The sequence below is a fragment of the Populus alba genome, chromosome 1, assembly GCF_005239225.2.
Source record: "Populus alba chromosome 1, ASM523922v2, whole genome shotgun sequence".
Lineage (NCBI taxonomy): Eukaryota > Viridiplantae > Streptophyta > Magnoliopsida > Malpighiales > Salicaceae > Populus > Populus alba.
Window position 1 is genome coordinate 5,857,688 of NC_133284.1, and position 17,375 is coordinate 5,875,062.

General features: G+C 33.5%; 2 protein-coding genes across 3 annotated transcripts; both read right to left on the reverse strand.

Annotated features, from left to right (window-relative positions):
* Positions 1-684: 684 nt before the first annotated feature.
* On the reverse strand, positions 685-4,788 carry LOC118043029 (photosynthetic NDH subunit of lumenal location 5, chloroplastic). The gene is made up of 7 exons (XM_035050829.2): positions 4,531-4,788; positions 4,196-4,423; positions 3,655-3,805; positions 3,457-3,545; positions 2,420-2,474; positions 2,035-2,120; positions 685-1,081 (listed from the first exon to the last, which is right to left on the reverse strand). The coding sequence occupies exons 1-7, from the start codon at positions 4,552-4,554 to the stop codon at positions 923-925; spliced, it is 792 nt and encodes a 263-aa protein (XP_034906720.1). The 5' UTR covers positions 4,555-4,788; the 3' UTR covers positions 685-922.
* A 2,020-nt stretch (positions 4,789-6,808) lies between these two features.
* On the reverse strand, positions 6,809-12,200 carry LOC118043034 (uncharacterized). Of its 2 annotated transcripts, none has more exons than XR_004686563.2 (10): positions 11,821-12,200; positions 11,566-11,738; positions 11,327-11,485; positions 10,382-10,531; positions 9,690-9,833; positions 8,788-8,944; positions 8,164-8,336; positions 7,792-7,938; positions 7,268-7,370; positions 6,809-7,166 (listed from the first exon to the last, which is right to left on the reverse strand). XR_004686563.2 is itself a non-coding variant. In XM_035050838.2 (10 exons), the coding sequence occupies exons 1-10, from the start codon at positions 12,041-12,043 to the stop codon at positions 7,077-7,079; spliced, it is 1,428 nt and encodes a 475-aa protein (XP_034906729.1). In that variant the 5' UTR covers positions 12,044-12,168; the 3' UTR covers positions 6,809-7,076. The 2 variants fall into 2 exon arrangements, 1 of the variants encoding a protein (XP_034906729.1); XM_035050838.2 differs by having other exon boundaries at positions 7,883-7,938; positions 11,821-12,168.
* Positions 12,201-17,375: the final 5,175 nt, after the last annotated feature.

Genomic DNA, 17,375 nt, shown 5'->3' on the forward strand with positions numbered 1-17,375 from the left:
AACAACGGCTATTGGAGGACAAAAATAAGGCTATGATTGTCAGAACCTTTTATATGCTTTTTATTACCGTGGAAGTTCAGGCTGTTGATCAGATTCTCCGACCTCCATATTAGAATTTTAACCACATGTACCTCAAGCTACCATTAGATAACTCTCCGAATAATCACCGGGATCAGACACGTCAGGCTTACCTGTTGTTCGGTAGGAGCACGGACATTGGTAAATTAGGATCATGCTTGATTTCAATCTAGGTTTTCTGGGAGATTTTAGCATGTTTCATTGACATTACATTTTTATACGCCATTGGGAGATTCTACGAGAATCATGATACGTAATATTTGAGTTTTCAGTAATTGAATACTGAAATTTCATTTATTTTTATATAATAACCTACGTTTTCTGGGTGAAGTTCAGTACTATTTAGTGGGCCTTTTCCAATATCTCGCATTTTAGAAGTAGGGGTCTTAAGATAAACTGAATCAATCTATCTTCCCAAGGCCCATTGAGTGGTTTTCTGGTGGCCTCATAGAGCATATGTAAGGCCATACTCGGGCTCGAGTCCATCCTAATCAAGCAAACCCACTACAGATCCGGGTCGCAAGTAGATGTCGAAGTAGGCCGCCTGTGATCCCTTGGAATCACTCTGAGCACTATGAAGAACGATCATCGTCCTGCCATCATGAGTAGAATAACAATGAAGTCCATTGTGGAAGTTTGGATCAAATGTTGAAAATGATATGCCTTAACAACCACCCGATAAAATTTTTCCTATCCGAGAAACAACTCTTTTTGCTGAAGCTTTCTACTGGATACAAGTGAGCAAAGAAACTGTCTGAGATTGATTCCATACTCATTTAGACAAAAGCCCTCCAAGAGGGGGGTAGACTTCTCTCAGGTTCGATGTTGAGGAGACTAGAATTGATCATGCTTCAGTCATGGGAAGCTCGCCACTTTCAAGGATCACCACTCTCTTTGTGGGACGGTCTCCTCTGTCCGTCTCTTGTGACTCGATCAATTTAACAATGTCCATGCCTTCCAAAACTTGCCCAAACACAACATGCCTTTGATCTAGCCATGGAGTCTTCCATTTCCCGTGAACAGACAAACAAAACGAAAGTGTGTCAAGTTATATAAATGTAACGTAAATCTGCAAAGATTTGACCACTGAACTAAAAGGAATTGATCAACAGATCACATAAGAAGCATTTGCAGATAATAACCTGTCTCCATTAGTGACTACTAAAAATCATGCCAGCTATAAGAAATAGGTGCTAAGCCGACAGAAAAATGAAAGTAGTCTACTGTAAGAGAATGGAACTTCATTGGTAAAACTTAGTTGATATAGACCATATCAGTTACCACAAACAAAAAGAGTACCAAATGGATTTGGATTGTTAAGAGTGGATTCCAATTTTCAAGCACCTACATATACTATCTACACACAGGCATCATCAACATGCAGTGGTTTTCAATACATAGCAATTTTGCCTTCTTTTTTATAATGGCCTCATCACGTGCAGAAAACAGTCTGACAGGCAAAATCACCTGCATAGTTTCCAGAAGAAGGGGATAACCCAGAACATAACCAGCTGAACATTTTATTCCATTCCTTCGCCCCTCTTGGGAGGTAGAAAGTTAAACCCCATTTAACTACAACTAAAATTTTGTACCTTCCAAAAGCTGATTGTTAGAGTTGGCTTCAGAAACAATGACCTATTTTCCTAGTTCCCTTGATCTCTTCCCCATTATACCTCAAATCAAGTAACCGCACAATTTATTATGTTAACCATGTTTCAAGTTCTTGACTTCACAAAGAGAGAACCCCCAGGGAAATTCATAGTAGATATAGGAATCATTTTCCTTCTTTAATCTCTGAGATCCTGCTCCATATATATTCACAAAAACACTAATGATAAAAATTCTCGGGCACTGTTACAATAGGATATGATGTGTTTGTATGTGCACCCACATATGAGCATGTCTCCACGCAAATGCATGAGGAACATGTATCTAAATGGAAAGACAATTATTTACCTTAACAGTGCAGATAAAAAATTGGCTTCCATTGGTGTTGGGCCCTGCATTTGCCATACTAAGAACTCCTGGTCCAGTATGTGACACTGCAAAACATTTGATTGAGATTTCATAATTAGGCATGCGATGGCACATAGATAAATATACAACATCAACCACCGAAATGTAAAAATGATGACTGGGCAGAATCCAGGAAGAAGCAATCACTAGATAAACTCCCAACCATGAAGAGATGTTCTTGGCAAAAACTTAAAACAGGATGAGAGTGAGTTATGGAGAAAGGATCATCTATCTTCAACCAAAGAAACTTCCCAGGTGGGATTTACAGTTTACTGAGAGTGGGTTCCAACCTAGAGCAATAGTTACATGAGAGGTACCGACTTACACTTGAAGTTTTCATCTTTGAATGTGCGGCCGTATATGCTTTTACCTCCAGTGCCCTGCAAGTATTTCCAAATACTGACAGTAAGAATACATTACTAATTTAAAACACTTTAGAATGCCCCAAGTACAAAGCTTAGAATATCATGGACAATGTTTCATTTCTTAACAAACACTCACAGAAACAAGGGAAACAAAAGCATAGAAATTGAATAAAGAGAAAATTTCAAGGGTTTTAGAAACTGAACTGACAATCTTTTTTCAAAATAAATCCATAAACCCTAACCTTAAATGGCGATCCCATCCCAACTAAGATATCCTTTTCAAAATAAATGTTGCCAAGCAAACTGGACAAATCATGTAAACTTTCTAACTAAACCCACAAGAGTGCAGAGATTCCCATTCATTTGACCCTTAACTTGATCTGTAAAGTGCACATATCCTTGTTCAACTTAAGAAAATATTTACACGTGGGCCATTTAAAGCATTAGGTCAACACCCTCACACATCTCAATCACAAGTTTGCAACTTGAATAGTGATAAACTCTATATATTTGCAGCACAGCCAACTTATTCATTGAATCAAATTTCACAAATTATAAGTTTGACAAGAAAGCACCTTGTGTTTCTGATATGCATTTAAATACAGGTGCAGCTCTGATATATCAGACCAAGTGATGAAAAACTTCAAAGTGGTCTCTTATTTCATAAATACTAAAATATTTCTTAGAATAAAGAGCACCACATTGTTCAATAGGAACTTGAAAGATGAAATTGTTTATGAGGTAAGAAAATTAAGGTGGAAACGAGATATTCAAGTTCCTGTAGCATGCAACTGAAATTCTTGCTCTTTTATCAGATTTCAAGCAAATATTAAAATTTCTAGTGAGACAATAAAGGGAGGCGAAGAGTTCCTTTAACAATGACAAAGGGCCACTAGCACTGCAAATTAATTGATATCTTTAGTGGTACGTATAATTATGAAACAGGGATTCAAAACTTGCTAACTAACAAGACAATATATTGCAAGAGGACACTCACATTTCCTTTGTCAAAGTCCCCTCCTTGAATCATGAAATCTTTGATGACACGGTGGAAAGCAGAATTTTTGAAACCAAAGCCCTTCTCTCCTGATCAAAATACATAATTGAAAGCAAATTATAAAAGATTCAAAGCGTTGATGTTAAGGAAAGAAAAGAGATAATGGATAGTATAGATCCAGAGTTCATATGACACAACCTGTACATAAAGCACGGAAGTTCTCTGCTGTTTGTGGCACATCATCACCATATAACCCAATGACAATTCTCCCAACAAGCTTCCCTACTGGATTCCCAATCCCAATATCAAAATACACTTTATTGGTCACCTTTGACTGCAACTCCGCAACCTGAAAATTTTAGCAAACAAAAGGAAACAAAAAGAAAATCAAGACACCGATATAAAAAACAACATACGATTCAAACTTCATTCAGCCACAAAACTAATTCCACGTCAAAACCGTCACAAAACAAACTCTAATAAGCATTTCAAATTCAAATTTTCTGATCCCAAATTGGTTTCTTAAACTTTACAAAAAGCGGCATATAATCGACAGAATTCAAGAAAGTTAAAAAAAAAAAACACAACAGTTCACTCAAAACTAAAAGGAATACAATATCCAGGTCTCAAGCAAACAATACCCTCGATCGATTGAACCGATAAAATCTACATAATAAACTAGATACATAGAACAACCGGAGAGAAAAATAGAAAAGAAAAACCCTGCAAAACCCCTAACCTCTGCACTAGCTCGAACGGAGCTTAGGACACGGGATTTCTTCGAAGACGAGGTTGTAAGAGAAGCAAAACGAAGCGAACCCGAGAAGAACAAGCTCGATGAAGACGAGGAAACATTAGACGGCAACAAATTTCTGCTGGGAAACTTCACTGCATTACACGCGGTGGAGCTTCCTGATTTTACCCGCGACATGGTATTTATAGGGCTGAATAGTGAGCCCACATTTGGCTGCACAGAATAAAACACAAAGTTCATGTTGGATTAGTAAAAAAGAAGGACAGTAAAGTAGGGGTGTGTTTGATCAGTGATAAAATGAAAAGGAAAAAAGGGAGTACCAGAGTTGTAAAAGAAGCCGCCATTGATGGGGATAGGGATTGTCTATGCAAGTGATAGAGATAGAGAAAGGGAGAAGGTGTTTGGTGTGGAAGCTTGCTGGAGAGATGATGATGATGAAGATGAAATTTACAGATATTGTGTTTGGTGTTTAGAAAATGACAAATGTGTCCTCTAACAATCACCAGGGGTCAGGTGTGTTGAAAATTCACAACCATACCAACAACCCTTTAGCGGCCACCATAACCCCAAAAAACCCTACCCTTCCCCTCCCCTGCTGAAAACAAAAGGTCAACGGAAACAACAAAGATTGTATTATCATCACTATTCAAGTTATTGGTAATTTTGACTTAACCATAAAATTAACACATTACATTATGCAAGTATTTCGTTATTTTAACATTAACAATTAATTAACAAAACAATTCAATCACGTGTGTTAGTTTAACTGTTTATATAAAAAATAATGATATGAGTGGGTCTCACCTTTTGCCCTTTTAATTTAACCTTTTTATGATATTAGGTTCTAAATTATCATGAGAATATTAAAATTAAAAAATTAAGAACCGGAAACTAAAACATGAAGACAGTAAATTTATAATATTATTTTTTTTATTCTAAAAGTTTATTTTGTTTATTTTTAATAAATTAGTAAATTATTAATGGGATCATTTTTTTGATCAAGGAACTTATTGTTCCTAGAGTCAACAAATTTCATGTAATGAGAGAAATTTGATAATAATGGTTGTTTTCTTTAATCCATCCATGAAAAAGAATTCAAGCTTGGTTTAGAGATTTTTTATTTAGTTAATTATTTTTTTTATATAATTTTAAGATATTTTGGAGTTATTGTGTTGTTTAGAAAGGTGTTTATGGCATTTTAAAAGTGTTTTTAACTGAAAATAAGTTGAAAATATGATTTTCAACACAAAAAAACCCTTCACCCTAACACCACAATGGTGGTTGAAATCTAGATTGCAACCCAGCAAATAACACGTCATTTACCACAACATGTGACGTATCATCTATTATTTTTTTTTTAGTAAAAACAAATGACATGATTTAACATTTTGTCTACCTCATATAATAATAATAATAATAAAAAAACTACTAAAACATGGTGTACGAGCTTGTCTCTGGCCATACACACGAGCTTTTTTTCCAGAAGGATCATCTAAGTTGGGCTACTCAAGTCCACATTTATGGGGTTTTTTTATTAGTCTTTTGGGTTTTTTTTTTGTTTTTTTTTCCTTTTAATTTTATTATTTAATATTGAGTTTTTATTGTAATTTTATTTTTTTTATTTTTTTATCTTATAATAAAATAAAAAAATTAATTCAATTTATTTGAATCCATAACTCAAGGTGGAAGTTTGGTGGATATACCATAATTAACCAGGTATATATTTTTTTTCTTTGAATTATTTTTTTATACATGCCAAGTTAATAATATCGTATCAGCCAATGTCAAAGTTGCTGGGTTATTTTATATAAACCTAGAATTGCAAGGATTGAATTAAAGCATTTAAAAAAAACCACTTTTTTCCCCTAAATAGCCTCGTTAGATAAAATCTTTTTGATTCTTTTACGTGGTGCTAATATGTTGGCATTGCCCGTCCTTTTGTTGCGAGGTGCTAAGACGCCAAATTTTTATCTTGGGAATCTGGTCCTAAAATGGAGTCATCGACTCTCAATGCCCCCTCCTCCACCAATTAACTTTCGTTTGCCTTGACAAACACGAAACAACACGTTTCTTGCCGCCTAAAATCCCCAACTCCAGAATCCACTCCTCACGGCGAATCCAACCTGTTCACATTCTCCTTCCGATCTCGTCTAAACCGGTGTTTAATCTGTATCATGGCTCTAGTTCGCCTCCTAAAGAGATGATAACGCTGCCTTGTACCGCTTTTGCGAGGGAAGGAGAACCGGTAAGAGCAAGACACTTAACTCGGACACACTACTTGTACAATAGCCTGTTAGATTTTTGTCAAGATCTAATATAGCCTGTAGTTTTTCTGGGTCTAATGCTTTTAGATTTTCTGTATGGAAATTCCAAATTGATTACGGCAAACAACCATGTTAGGTCAGCATACCCATCACTTAAAATTAAGATTTCACTGAATTATAACGCCAGCTTTTAGCCCTTTTTTTTAGTTCTTCGAAAAATGATACTTTTAAATATGATTTGCCTGTACATACAATACAATGATCAACATCTGACCGAACTACTTCCAATTTCATCAAATCAAAGCCGTTTGATCTGTAAAAGAATCCATCTTCATGTCAATTTAATCTCAATTTGGAGAGACAATTTTCGTGTCCAAGGCTCTTTCACTTATTATCAATTTTCTGAACTCGTTCTGCAAGCGTTTCACCAAGATTACAAGCATTGCTTCCCAATTGGAAGACAGAAGAAACATGACTTGTAGGGAAGTTTTAGTTTGTTGTCCCTACACATCTAAGTTGATGGCTGTGCAGAGGACATTCATTACGTGTCGCCATCAGAATGCAACATCCTTTCCAGGAACAACTGCAAGCATGGAGAACCTTCAGAGGACATTCATTCTGTTGGGTATGCTGATACCAGCCCTCTTCAAAATCTTGCTAGAAGCTTCCTTTGCCGCTAACAAAACCTCTCCCTATTTCACAACAATTTGCAATCATAAGCATAGCACAAAACTCCATCGGTCATTGGGGAAAGAGAAGATTGATAAACAAAATGATGTGCAGTACAAGGTACCTCATCCACATTCACAATCTTCTTGTCCTTCATAATCCATTTGCCATTGCACATTACGGAGACAACATTCTCAGTCCTCATACTGTACACAAGACTTGAAATGCTGCAGAACAGTAAAACAAATATCAATCCATTGAACCAAGTACATTTATAGGCTGTTACACACAAATCTAATAGAACAAATGCTGCACTTCAGTTCTGAACAGTTCCAGTGGAAAAGAAGAAAGTTAGACAGAAGGACTGTGCTGCAATTTCTGATGGCTGATGGCTGATGGCCATGTAGAATACATGACCATAGTTACCAGGAACATGCGACATTTCGGTTGTGGTACAAGATTCAGGACCCGGGTACACACTTAGGTCAATTTGTGGTACGTAGGGGTAAGCTTAGTAGGCACATAGCTTGACAGTTGTTTATAATTCAGATAAACCTCAAAAGCCCTAAATGAGAATTTTGATAAATGCATTTACATGTGGTTAATCAAAAAGCATACGTTGAGTAGAAGCTGGAGAAACTTCTTTACCCTAAATGGTTGAGTTGACATATATTTAAGGCACTGAGAACATGAGACGAAGAGATATAACGTTGCAAAAACTTCAAAGCTACTTTCATACCAGTCATGAACAGGAACCATGGACCATGAGTTGGGATGGACCACAGTGATGTCAGCCTACCAAATCATGAAAACAAAGATTAATCAGATTCAACTGCCTGAAAAGACATTAAAAAACCAAGTACTTGTAATTAAAAGAAGCTAGATCTCTAATTGCAAGTTAAATGTGAGAGGGGAGGAAAGGGAGAGGAGTGCAGGTTGGGAGGGAGAAGAGCAAGTGATCTAACTCAGAATCCATTAGGGACTGCAACACAGTCCTAATTGGAGCTTTAACAATCCGACCTTTTTCCCAATTTCAAGCGATCCTATTTCATTATCCCAGAGCACTGTTTTTGCACCATTTATGGTCCCCATTCTGAGAATTGTTTCAGCTGGGAGAGCTGTTGGATCAGTTGTTCCCTTCGCATAAACTTCCCGTCCTTTGTTGATCAAAGAAGCTAGATACATCTCATCAACTACAAAGAGAAAAATACCACATAAATTTGCAGTCACCTGTATTCCAAGGACCAAGGACATTTTGACCTTAGTGCAAGTATTGACAAAAATTGCTTAAAGGATGAGCTTCAAAATATTATTTTATTCTCCTTAACCTATATTATAGTGCAAAGGAAAATTATCTGACCATGTCTCCAATACGTCCTGGGCCCAGACATTTTTATAATGGTACAGGGTGAAAATCTTGTGTTTTAATAGCTACTCTCACTATCTATACATGTAAGCATGTGCAGCGAGGAGGTATTCCCTGTTTCTTTCTTTTTAAAGGTCTGTCTAGAGTTCAATTAAAGGGAAACCAGAAACTGAAAATGGCCAAACTCACATTGCATTAAAATCACCACAATAACAGAAAAATACTGAACATCAAAGAAATGTGAGAATGGAAACAATAAAATCATAAATCAAACAAACCGATGCTCATTCTATTATTTGATGGTGCCCCATCTGTTCCCAAGGAAACACAAATGCCAGAATCAAGCATCTCCCTAATAGGTGCAAAACCAAGCATTCTCATTGCAGCAGCAGGACAGTGAGATACTTTGACACCAGCTCTTGAAAGAAAACCTATCTGAAGGAGAAATGATAACATCACTGAGAACATGATCTTAGAATTAGCTAGAGACAAAAGCACGGATCACAGATGGTAAATGAGGAACAAGCAGCCATCAGTCAACCCATAAGCAAATATAACAGCATATGTTAGAAAGTCAAAACTTACAACAGCAATTTGAGGGGGGGGGGGGATGGATTACAAAAAGAATACAATCTGTAAAACATCAAGCCACTTTCTACATTTCCATTTAGTATAATATCAACCTCTAGCATTTTGCTAATATATTTATTACGATACTGTCTGTTCAGTGACACTGCACACATCAAAATGAAAAATTTCTTTGATGCCAAAGGGAAAAAAATGAAAAATAAAATCGTTGGGAGTCAGACTAATCATAGCCTACAAGGAAGCATGCCATAGATGATAATCCATCTTGCATAATCTTCCTTGAAATCCAACTAGAAACTGTCACCTTGTTATAATTAGTATAATATGTCCAGTTCCAGAAAATGCATTATGACATGGATTTAAAAATGTCTCAAATAAGAACCAAAAAAAAAAAACCAATGGAGATAGAGTAAGCATAAAGAACAAGTTTATATCAAAGAAGTATTATAAACAATCTCAACTATCCACTAATAAAAGAAAAATTCACCTATTTGCAAATTTACTGGACCTTATTTATCTACTTTTTGATGCAAGGATGGTAAACTGATGTATTTCCATGGCGTCTAGCAGAGAATTAGCAGGAGCAATTCACCTCAGTGTCGTCAACCCAAACTGTATGAGCTGAAAGTAAGTTGTTTTGAAGAAAGTTTATCTTCTCCAAGTGCGTAACAGTCCCGTGTTCAACTTTACGATTACCCTTCACAAATTGATTCTCATAAGGTATCTCTGCAACATGCTAACAATTGGAAAGATTAGTCCAGCCTGTTTCAACATCTTCTTTCTGTGGCAGGACTTTCAACTTCTGAACCAAGTAAAGTTTCTCATGATGGAAAAGGAATTAACAATATTTTTCATTGCCTTTAATTTATCATTATTATTATTTTGGAAGGAAGGAAGGAGAAACATTGTCATAATTGTTTAAGTCCATTTCAAACAGATCATTCTCCTTGCAGTTGACAGCTGACTTGAGTGTTGCATCCTAATTTGGATGGGATATATCCACAGTATCACTATTACGAAGACAAGCTACATGCAGAAACTGAGATTTGTGTCCCTTTATATTCAAATTGAATTATGGCATAACATCAAAGAGTCTTGTCACGCTAAAAATTGCTGTTTATTTGGCAAATTCCAGTGCATCTATACTTCCAACCCAAAACAAAAACGTTTTAACAGTTTTCTTATAATAAAACATTTCAATGCACATCAATAACCACCAGATAATAAATCCGCATGTGATTTACAATATAGATGTAACTCGGAGGTAAAGAGAAAGTTCAGTACCATGTGAATTCCAGTTTTCAGTTCCTGAGCTGTATTTCTAGTTTCAAGAAGTAGGCGATCAGTTGAATTCATAATTTGCCTAATTCCAAACCATACTCTAATGCGTCCATCTGCAGTATTATGATGCTTCTCATAAAGCTCCATTTGAGACTGCCCTTGAAGTGAGAAATTTGGCTTCAGTCAATGATATAAATGTCGTTTAAAGTAACTAGTACAACAATTGTGGATATAAAAGGGGGGAAATGATACTAAACAACAGATGAAAAGGATGAAATATCTTTGCATAGAGACTTGAACCAAATTGCAAAATGCAACAACAATGTGATAGTGTGTGCCTGAAAAGGAAAAGGGCGTAAGATTCACAAACTGGACACGCCTCAAGGGATTTTGAAGCACAACTTTGATCCTAGCTCACTAGCAATGACAAGCCTGAGCATTACCTATTTTAAAATAGTTCATGATGACACATATCAGCATAAATGCTTGTCTTTGAGTGGGAAAATCATGGCCCCAAAGACACTCGTCAAGATTCTAAAGTACGATTACAGTTGACACAACTTTGATCCAAGCTCACTAGCAATGACAAGCCTGAGCATTACTTATGTTACAGTGGTTCATGATCACGTATATCAGCATAAATGTTCGTCTTTGTGGGAAAATCACGGACGCAAAGACACTTATCAAGATTCCAGAGTAAGATTAACTTTCCCTTCTTAGTAACAATTGCTCCTCCAAAGGAAGAAAATTGTAATAACATTCGAAAATGCAAAAAACCTAAGCCCGTAATATATTCATCAATGGTTTGCATTTTTCACTACTCAATCAACTCAACAAGCCTGGTTGTTCAGACATTAGTGCCGTAATATAAGCAAACATCTACACATCAAAGAAAAGCATGGTAATGAACTCCACAATATCAACTAAAAATCCAGTATAATCCTCAACCTGAATACAATCATCCGTAGTTCGCATAGCCCAAGATGTAGGCAAACCCTCGCCAGTATCCATAATTGACTCAGTTAAGCAGGCGCGCAAGCCCAATTTTTCAACAGCACGAGCCATTCCAGACACATACTGGCCCCCAGCTTCAGCAAAGCAAGTAACCTATATAAAATAATAATAGTAATAATAATCCCAAACATCAAACTGAATTCCAATTTAAAGAGAAAAATAAAAGGACTTACACCAGAGTGAATGAGTTCAATTCCACAAAGTAAAGTAGAAAGATAAGAATCATCCTCAGTCATATTAGATTCATAAGGCCAAATACGATGATGCAACCATGTCATCAGATCAACATCATCAGCTATCCCTCTCGCTAGCTGTTGCGATGTGTGCACGTGCGTGTTTATAAATCCTAATGTATTATGATCAATGGATTCGATTGGATAGATATATAAATAAGCAGCAAAAGAGTGAGGGAGGGAGGGAAGGAGTACCAGGAAGTAAGATATGACCGTGAAGGTCGATGATTTGGAGATGGTGAGCGAGAGAGGAGAATTGAGAAAGAATATCGGCGGATTGACCTATGGCTTTGATTTTATCTTGTTCGATAACAATCCCTCCGTTCTTAAAGACTCGACTCTCGGGGTCCATGGTGACGATCATGGCATTGTGGATTATCGTCACTGAATTGCTGCTGCTGCTGCTCTTCGTCTCCATTTCTCTCGCACTCTGTGCAGTGCTAGTGCTACGCTCTCAGAGTTTGACTCCCAATATAGAGTAGAGTTAGAGTTCAACTGCTTCGATTTCTAACGGTGTAAACTTGTAATTAAGATTTAAGGCATAGATCGCACCGTTTTGCATATATGCAAGCGTTTAAAAGTGGATTTAGTCCCTCTACTCCAGGTTTATTCTCAATATCATTTCTATACAAATTATTGTCGGATGATGTTTATGTTGAAACTCAAAAAATCAAACCCAGCAAAACAGCAGCAGCAGCAGCAGCAATAAATCCAAGAGAGAAATGGTTCTAGAATACGCTATATGGAAGAAAATTGATAACTATACATAGGATAGATGTGTGCTAGTTTTAAACAATAGCATCTATGAAATAATAGGGTTAAAATTGAATCAATAATTTATAATATATAATATCTGATTTATACTACATAGTCTTATCCTAGCATGTATATTGTAGCGGTGCTAGTTAAAATTAATGTTAGCTAGTACCATAATTTTAAAACTCACCTTGAATGGACGAAATTGACTTGGAAATTTGACTTGATTCTGGAATCGGGTCGGGTTAAAAAAAATAAAAAAAAATATGATGTGACCTTGACAGGTTAACCTGATGATCCTATAAAATCCGGTTATAATCCGTTGAATTTTTGATTTTTTGTTTTTACTAAAATGATGTTTTTAATTAAAAAAATTTAACTCAAATACCTAATAACTCGGTTAAAACTTAGTAACTCAGGCCGGCCACCGAACCAGATCTAAAAAGTTATAACTAGTACATAATCTAAACAAAAAGTAGCTAGAAAGCTAATACATATTCACGAAGAGTTCTCCTAAGAAGGGAAATAACACCTATGCATACGGAGAGAATTAAGTACAGTCTCAAATTATAATATATTAGAATATATTGAGTTACAATATTAGGAAATATTAGTTTGAGGACTAATTAGTTAAAAAAACAACAACAATGAGTATAAGGACCACTTGGAATTATGGTATCAACATCTTAGATTGTTTGTCATTGCCGTTTGAACGCGCTTTTAAAATGTTTTTAGTTTTAAATTAATAGTTTTTTAGTTATTTTTATTGTTCTAATATGCTAATATCAAATTAAAAAATATATAATTTTAATATATTTTTAAATATGCTTTAAATCAATAGAAGAAAAAAAAGGCTCTTAGTTTCAGAAACAAAATAAGATTATAATTCTACTGGTGCCAAGTCATCTTTGTTTAATTCAATACGGCCCCACAATTTAATATATGAGAATTATGTAATTCAAAACTTAATATTGATCATGTTTTAGATTAAATATAAAATGACATTGTAATAGTAAAACTTAATTAAATTAGTAAGTTTTTAGGTGATTAATTTGGTCAAATTATATCAATATCAAAATTTATAATAAATAGAAGGAATAATTATTTTAATAAAAATAATTCATGAAAATTGATATAATAACACGGGAGTTGACCCGATAATTATATAACCCAAATTCTTTTTTGGTTTGTCGTGTAGACCCTTACACTGCTCTTTCTAAATAAATAAATAAATAAATAATGCACCGTTTTCCTATACATGCAACTCAAGTCAGCTGGTGTGCGTATGTTAAGGTTCATTTAATTGTTTTAATATCAAATATCGTAGTAAACAAAATTCTATTATCAACTAGCTAGACTCGTCTGCGTGGAGCTAAACTTCTCTCCTTTTTCTTTTTTCTTTTTTAATTGGACACAATTCCTACTCCTATTTGATGGAGTGACCAAACTAACCTATATATATATATATATATATATTTGTTTTGATTGAGGTTTATATAAATATTAAAACTTGACATTAAATAAAATAAAGTAAATATTAACTTTAAAAAACCGTATATGGAATTTAATGCCATTGATCATTCTCTCATATTTATTTATTTTTAATTTAGATAGATAATTTATTTATGCTTTTTTATATAATTATTGTGTCATTGGACACTACTCTCTTTATTAATTAATAAGATTCTTATTTAACCTCTTGATAATTTTTATTTTATTTAAAATATTTTTAATAAAACATTGTGCTTGATTTAAGATTATTTTGAAACTTAAATTTAAAAAATATTTTTTTAATAAAAAAGCATTGGAATTGTCATTCCACGTAAAAATAACTAAAAAAAAAGGATACTAATAGCGCCACCTCCCTAAAGTTTACTCTTGTATTGTGTTCCAAACAGGGTTGGATAATTTTTTTTATGTATTTAAATTATTTTGATATATTGATATCAAAAATTATTTTTTAAAAATAAAAAATATATTATTTAAAAATCAATCATTATCACTTTCAAACACAAATAAAGTAATACAAGTTTTCTTTACTAGGAAACTAGGGATATAGAAAGATTCTACCCTTACAATTCACATCAATCATCACTTCAATTCCAAAAAATTAATTTGTTAAAGCTTCACCCTTATAACTACTCGATTATTATAGCAGTTTGGTTAAAAAATTTATTAGCAAAAACCGAAGACATGGCACATGCATATAACCCAAAAATTAGCCTTAATTTTATGTTACCTGAATAGCTTCACACCTACATGTGTGTGTGTTGAGTGAATGCTTGTTTTTGCTGTTTCTTGTTTCAAAAAATATTTTTATATATAATTTTGATATATTAATATTAAAAATTAAAAAAAAAAAAATATATTTTTAATTGAAAAACAGCACAATTCAAAAGAAATTATTTGTTACATATGGGTCTTTAAACTATTCCTCGCATGTCATTGAAATTCCTTATAGGTCAGTAGCTACTAATATGGGATATGCATAACAGACCCTCCCCGTGGACCTTTGTAACAAGAAAAAGAAAATTAGGAATATTATGTCTTGCGGGCAGCCTCTTCATGCATAAAATTTGAAGATATGTCATATAAGAAATGATAAGTTGTATGATCCAGCCAAAATTGATGATGGAACTGGTCCTGTTTAATGATTATTAACAGTACTCCACAATATAGATTAGTAGAATTAAGACATACAGAATTAGCAGAAGCCCCATGCATGCATGTTTGCTATGATCTTTCCAGGAACGTCGAGGCATGGAAAGGTTAAGGTTGATAATTCTCCGTCAATCCAATCGTTTAAATGTTTTCTTCTGGAAATGGTATAAATGTATCCATGTTTGGTGGCTGATCGGCAATATTTGACATGAGATAGATCAGCTGAGACATCTGTGGGAGGTTTTTTCTTACTGATGGCTCTGGCTAAGTGGGTTTTAGAATCTCTAATCTGTGGTTTTTATGATATGGTGGGTACCATAATTAAGCTATCTATATATGTCTCGTTTGACTCAATTTTAGGAGATTGTAACGTGTTTTTGAATTGCCATGCTTCACAAATCTACATATCGAAATAAACTATCACACGAAAAGGCTAGGGATATAATCTTCCATAAACCCAAGTATTCTATTAATTTACAATAATTATATTAGGTAGAATGATCTTTTAAATTCATATATATATATATATATATATATATATATATATAGAAACGAACAGTTCAAAGGTGAAAAGAAGGGAAGAAGAAATTGTACATTTGGATAATAAAAGAAAAGAAATTTATCCATGTTTTCCGCAGCCTGGAGTTTTAGCCCAACTTGAGGTTGCGAAAATATTTTAGCATAAAGCCATATAAAAGTTTTTGAAGTAGTTTTTTTTAAAAAATATTTTTTATTTGGAAATATATTAAAATAAAATTTATTTTTTAAAAAAAATTATTTTTATATCAATACATTAAAACAATCCAAAATCATAAAAAATTAATTTAAAACAAAAATATTTTTTTAAAAAAAAAACAATATAAGACCATGCAAAGAGTACATTATAGAATTCATTTCTCCCTCTCCTTTCACTACGTATACAATATAATACATATAAAAGTTGCTGACCAAACATCTCGCTCTTCTTTACCATCTTAATTAGTTCATATATATCATTAACTAATAATGTATTTTTTTTTTTTTTGCCAATAACAATAACAATAATGTATCCATAATTCTCAGTTTTTTTATTTTTTTATTTAAAAAAAAGAATAGTAATTTCATTGATATCAAATTAGTGCAAATACAATGAAAAAAAGAAGAAGCTAGATACTGAGGGGTGATAATGGATCTGATTGGGTGGAGGTGAGTTTTCTATTCAGCCACCTAGCCCATTAGCCATATCCAATGAGGTCGGAGCACGTGACGAGTCTTCTTCTCATATCGGAGTACCTCATCGAGGACTGGACCTGGCATGCCTTTTCTAATATTTTGTTTTTTTAAAATACTCTTCTAAAATTTCTTAGCACCTCGCAAAATCGAATCTTAAAAAAAATCACGCAAGAAAAATCTCATATACTTAATAATCTTTTTTTCTAAATCATATTTAAAATATTAAAGTAGATATGATTTAAAAATATAAAATTATACCTTTAAATATTATCAGCGATACGGACTAAATTATTAATGATTAATTAGTACAATTATATATAAATCAATTAAGATGTCTTTTATGCTTAAAAAGTGTGTATTTTATGTTAAATTATGTGCTTTTTTATTTGGTTAAATTTATTACTATTATCTACTACAAAAAGAATGCATCAACTCTTTAACTTGTATAATATACTACTTAGTTAATGATAAATAGATATTAATTAGATAATTGATTTGCATCATGCCACGAGTTAAATTATTTTTTTCATATAAAAAAATATTTAAATATTGCTAATATTTTTTCGAGTATAAAAAAATTAATATAGGATTTACAATATAATATTGTAATTTTATATATTTAAAAACTAAATTTTTTTTGTTATTTATAAATTAGAATTCAGTTCAAAAATAAAAATTATATGATTATGTTTGTTTTTTCATGGATTATAATAATTGTGTACATATTTGTTTTTTTTATAAAAAATAGTTAAATCGGGTCAAGTGGTGCAGCGAGTTAGCCCTTTACCTTTACTTACTTACACACTCAACATAAACGAAATTTAGTTGTTTAGCTTTGAACCTAGTAAAATCAAATAAAAACCTGGATGATGTTGGATATTCAGTAAATGTGGTCAAATTGTCATCCTATAGGCTACTATTATTCTCATACTATATTCAGAGAAAAAATAACAAAAGAAATTGTTTGTTATTTCAAAAAATACAGACGGAAGATAATCTTTTATGAAACAATTGATCCTTTCAATTAGTATGATCAATAAATAAAACTCTTTGAAAGCTCTAGATGTGACATGCATGCTAATGAATAGAATTATTACTGGTAGGTGATATGGATATGTTTT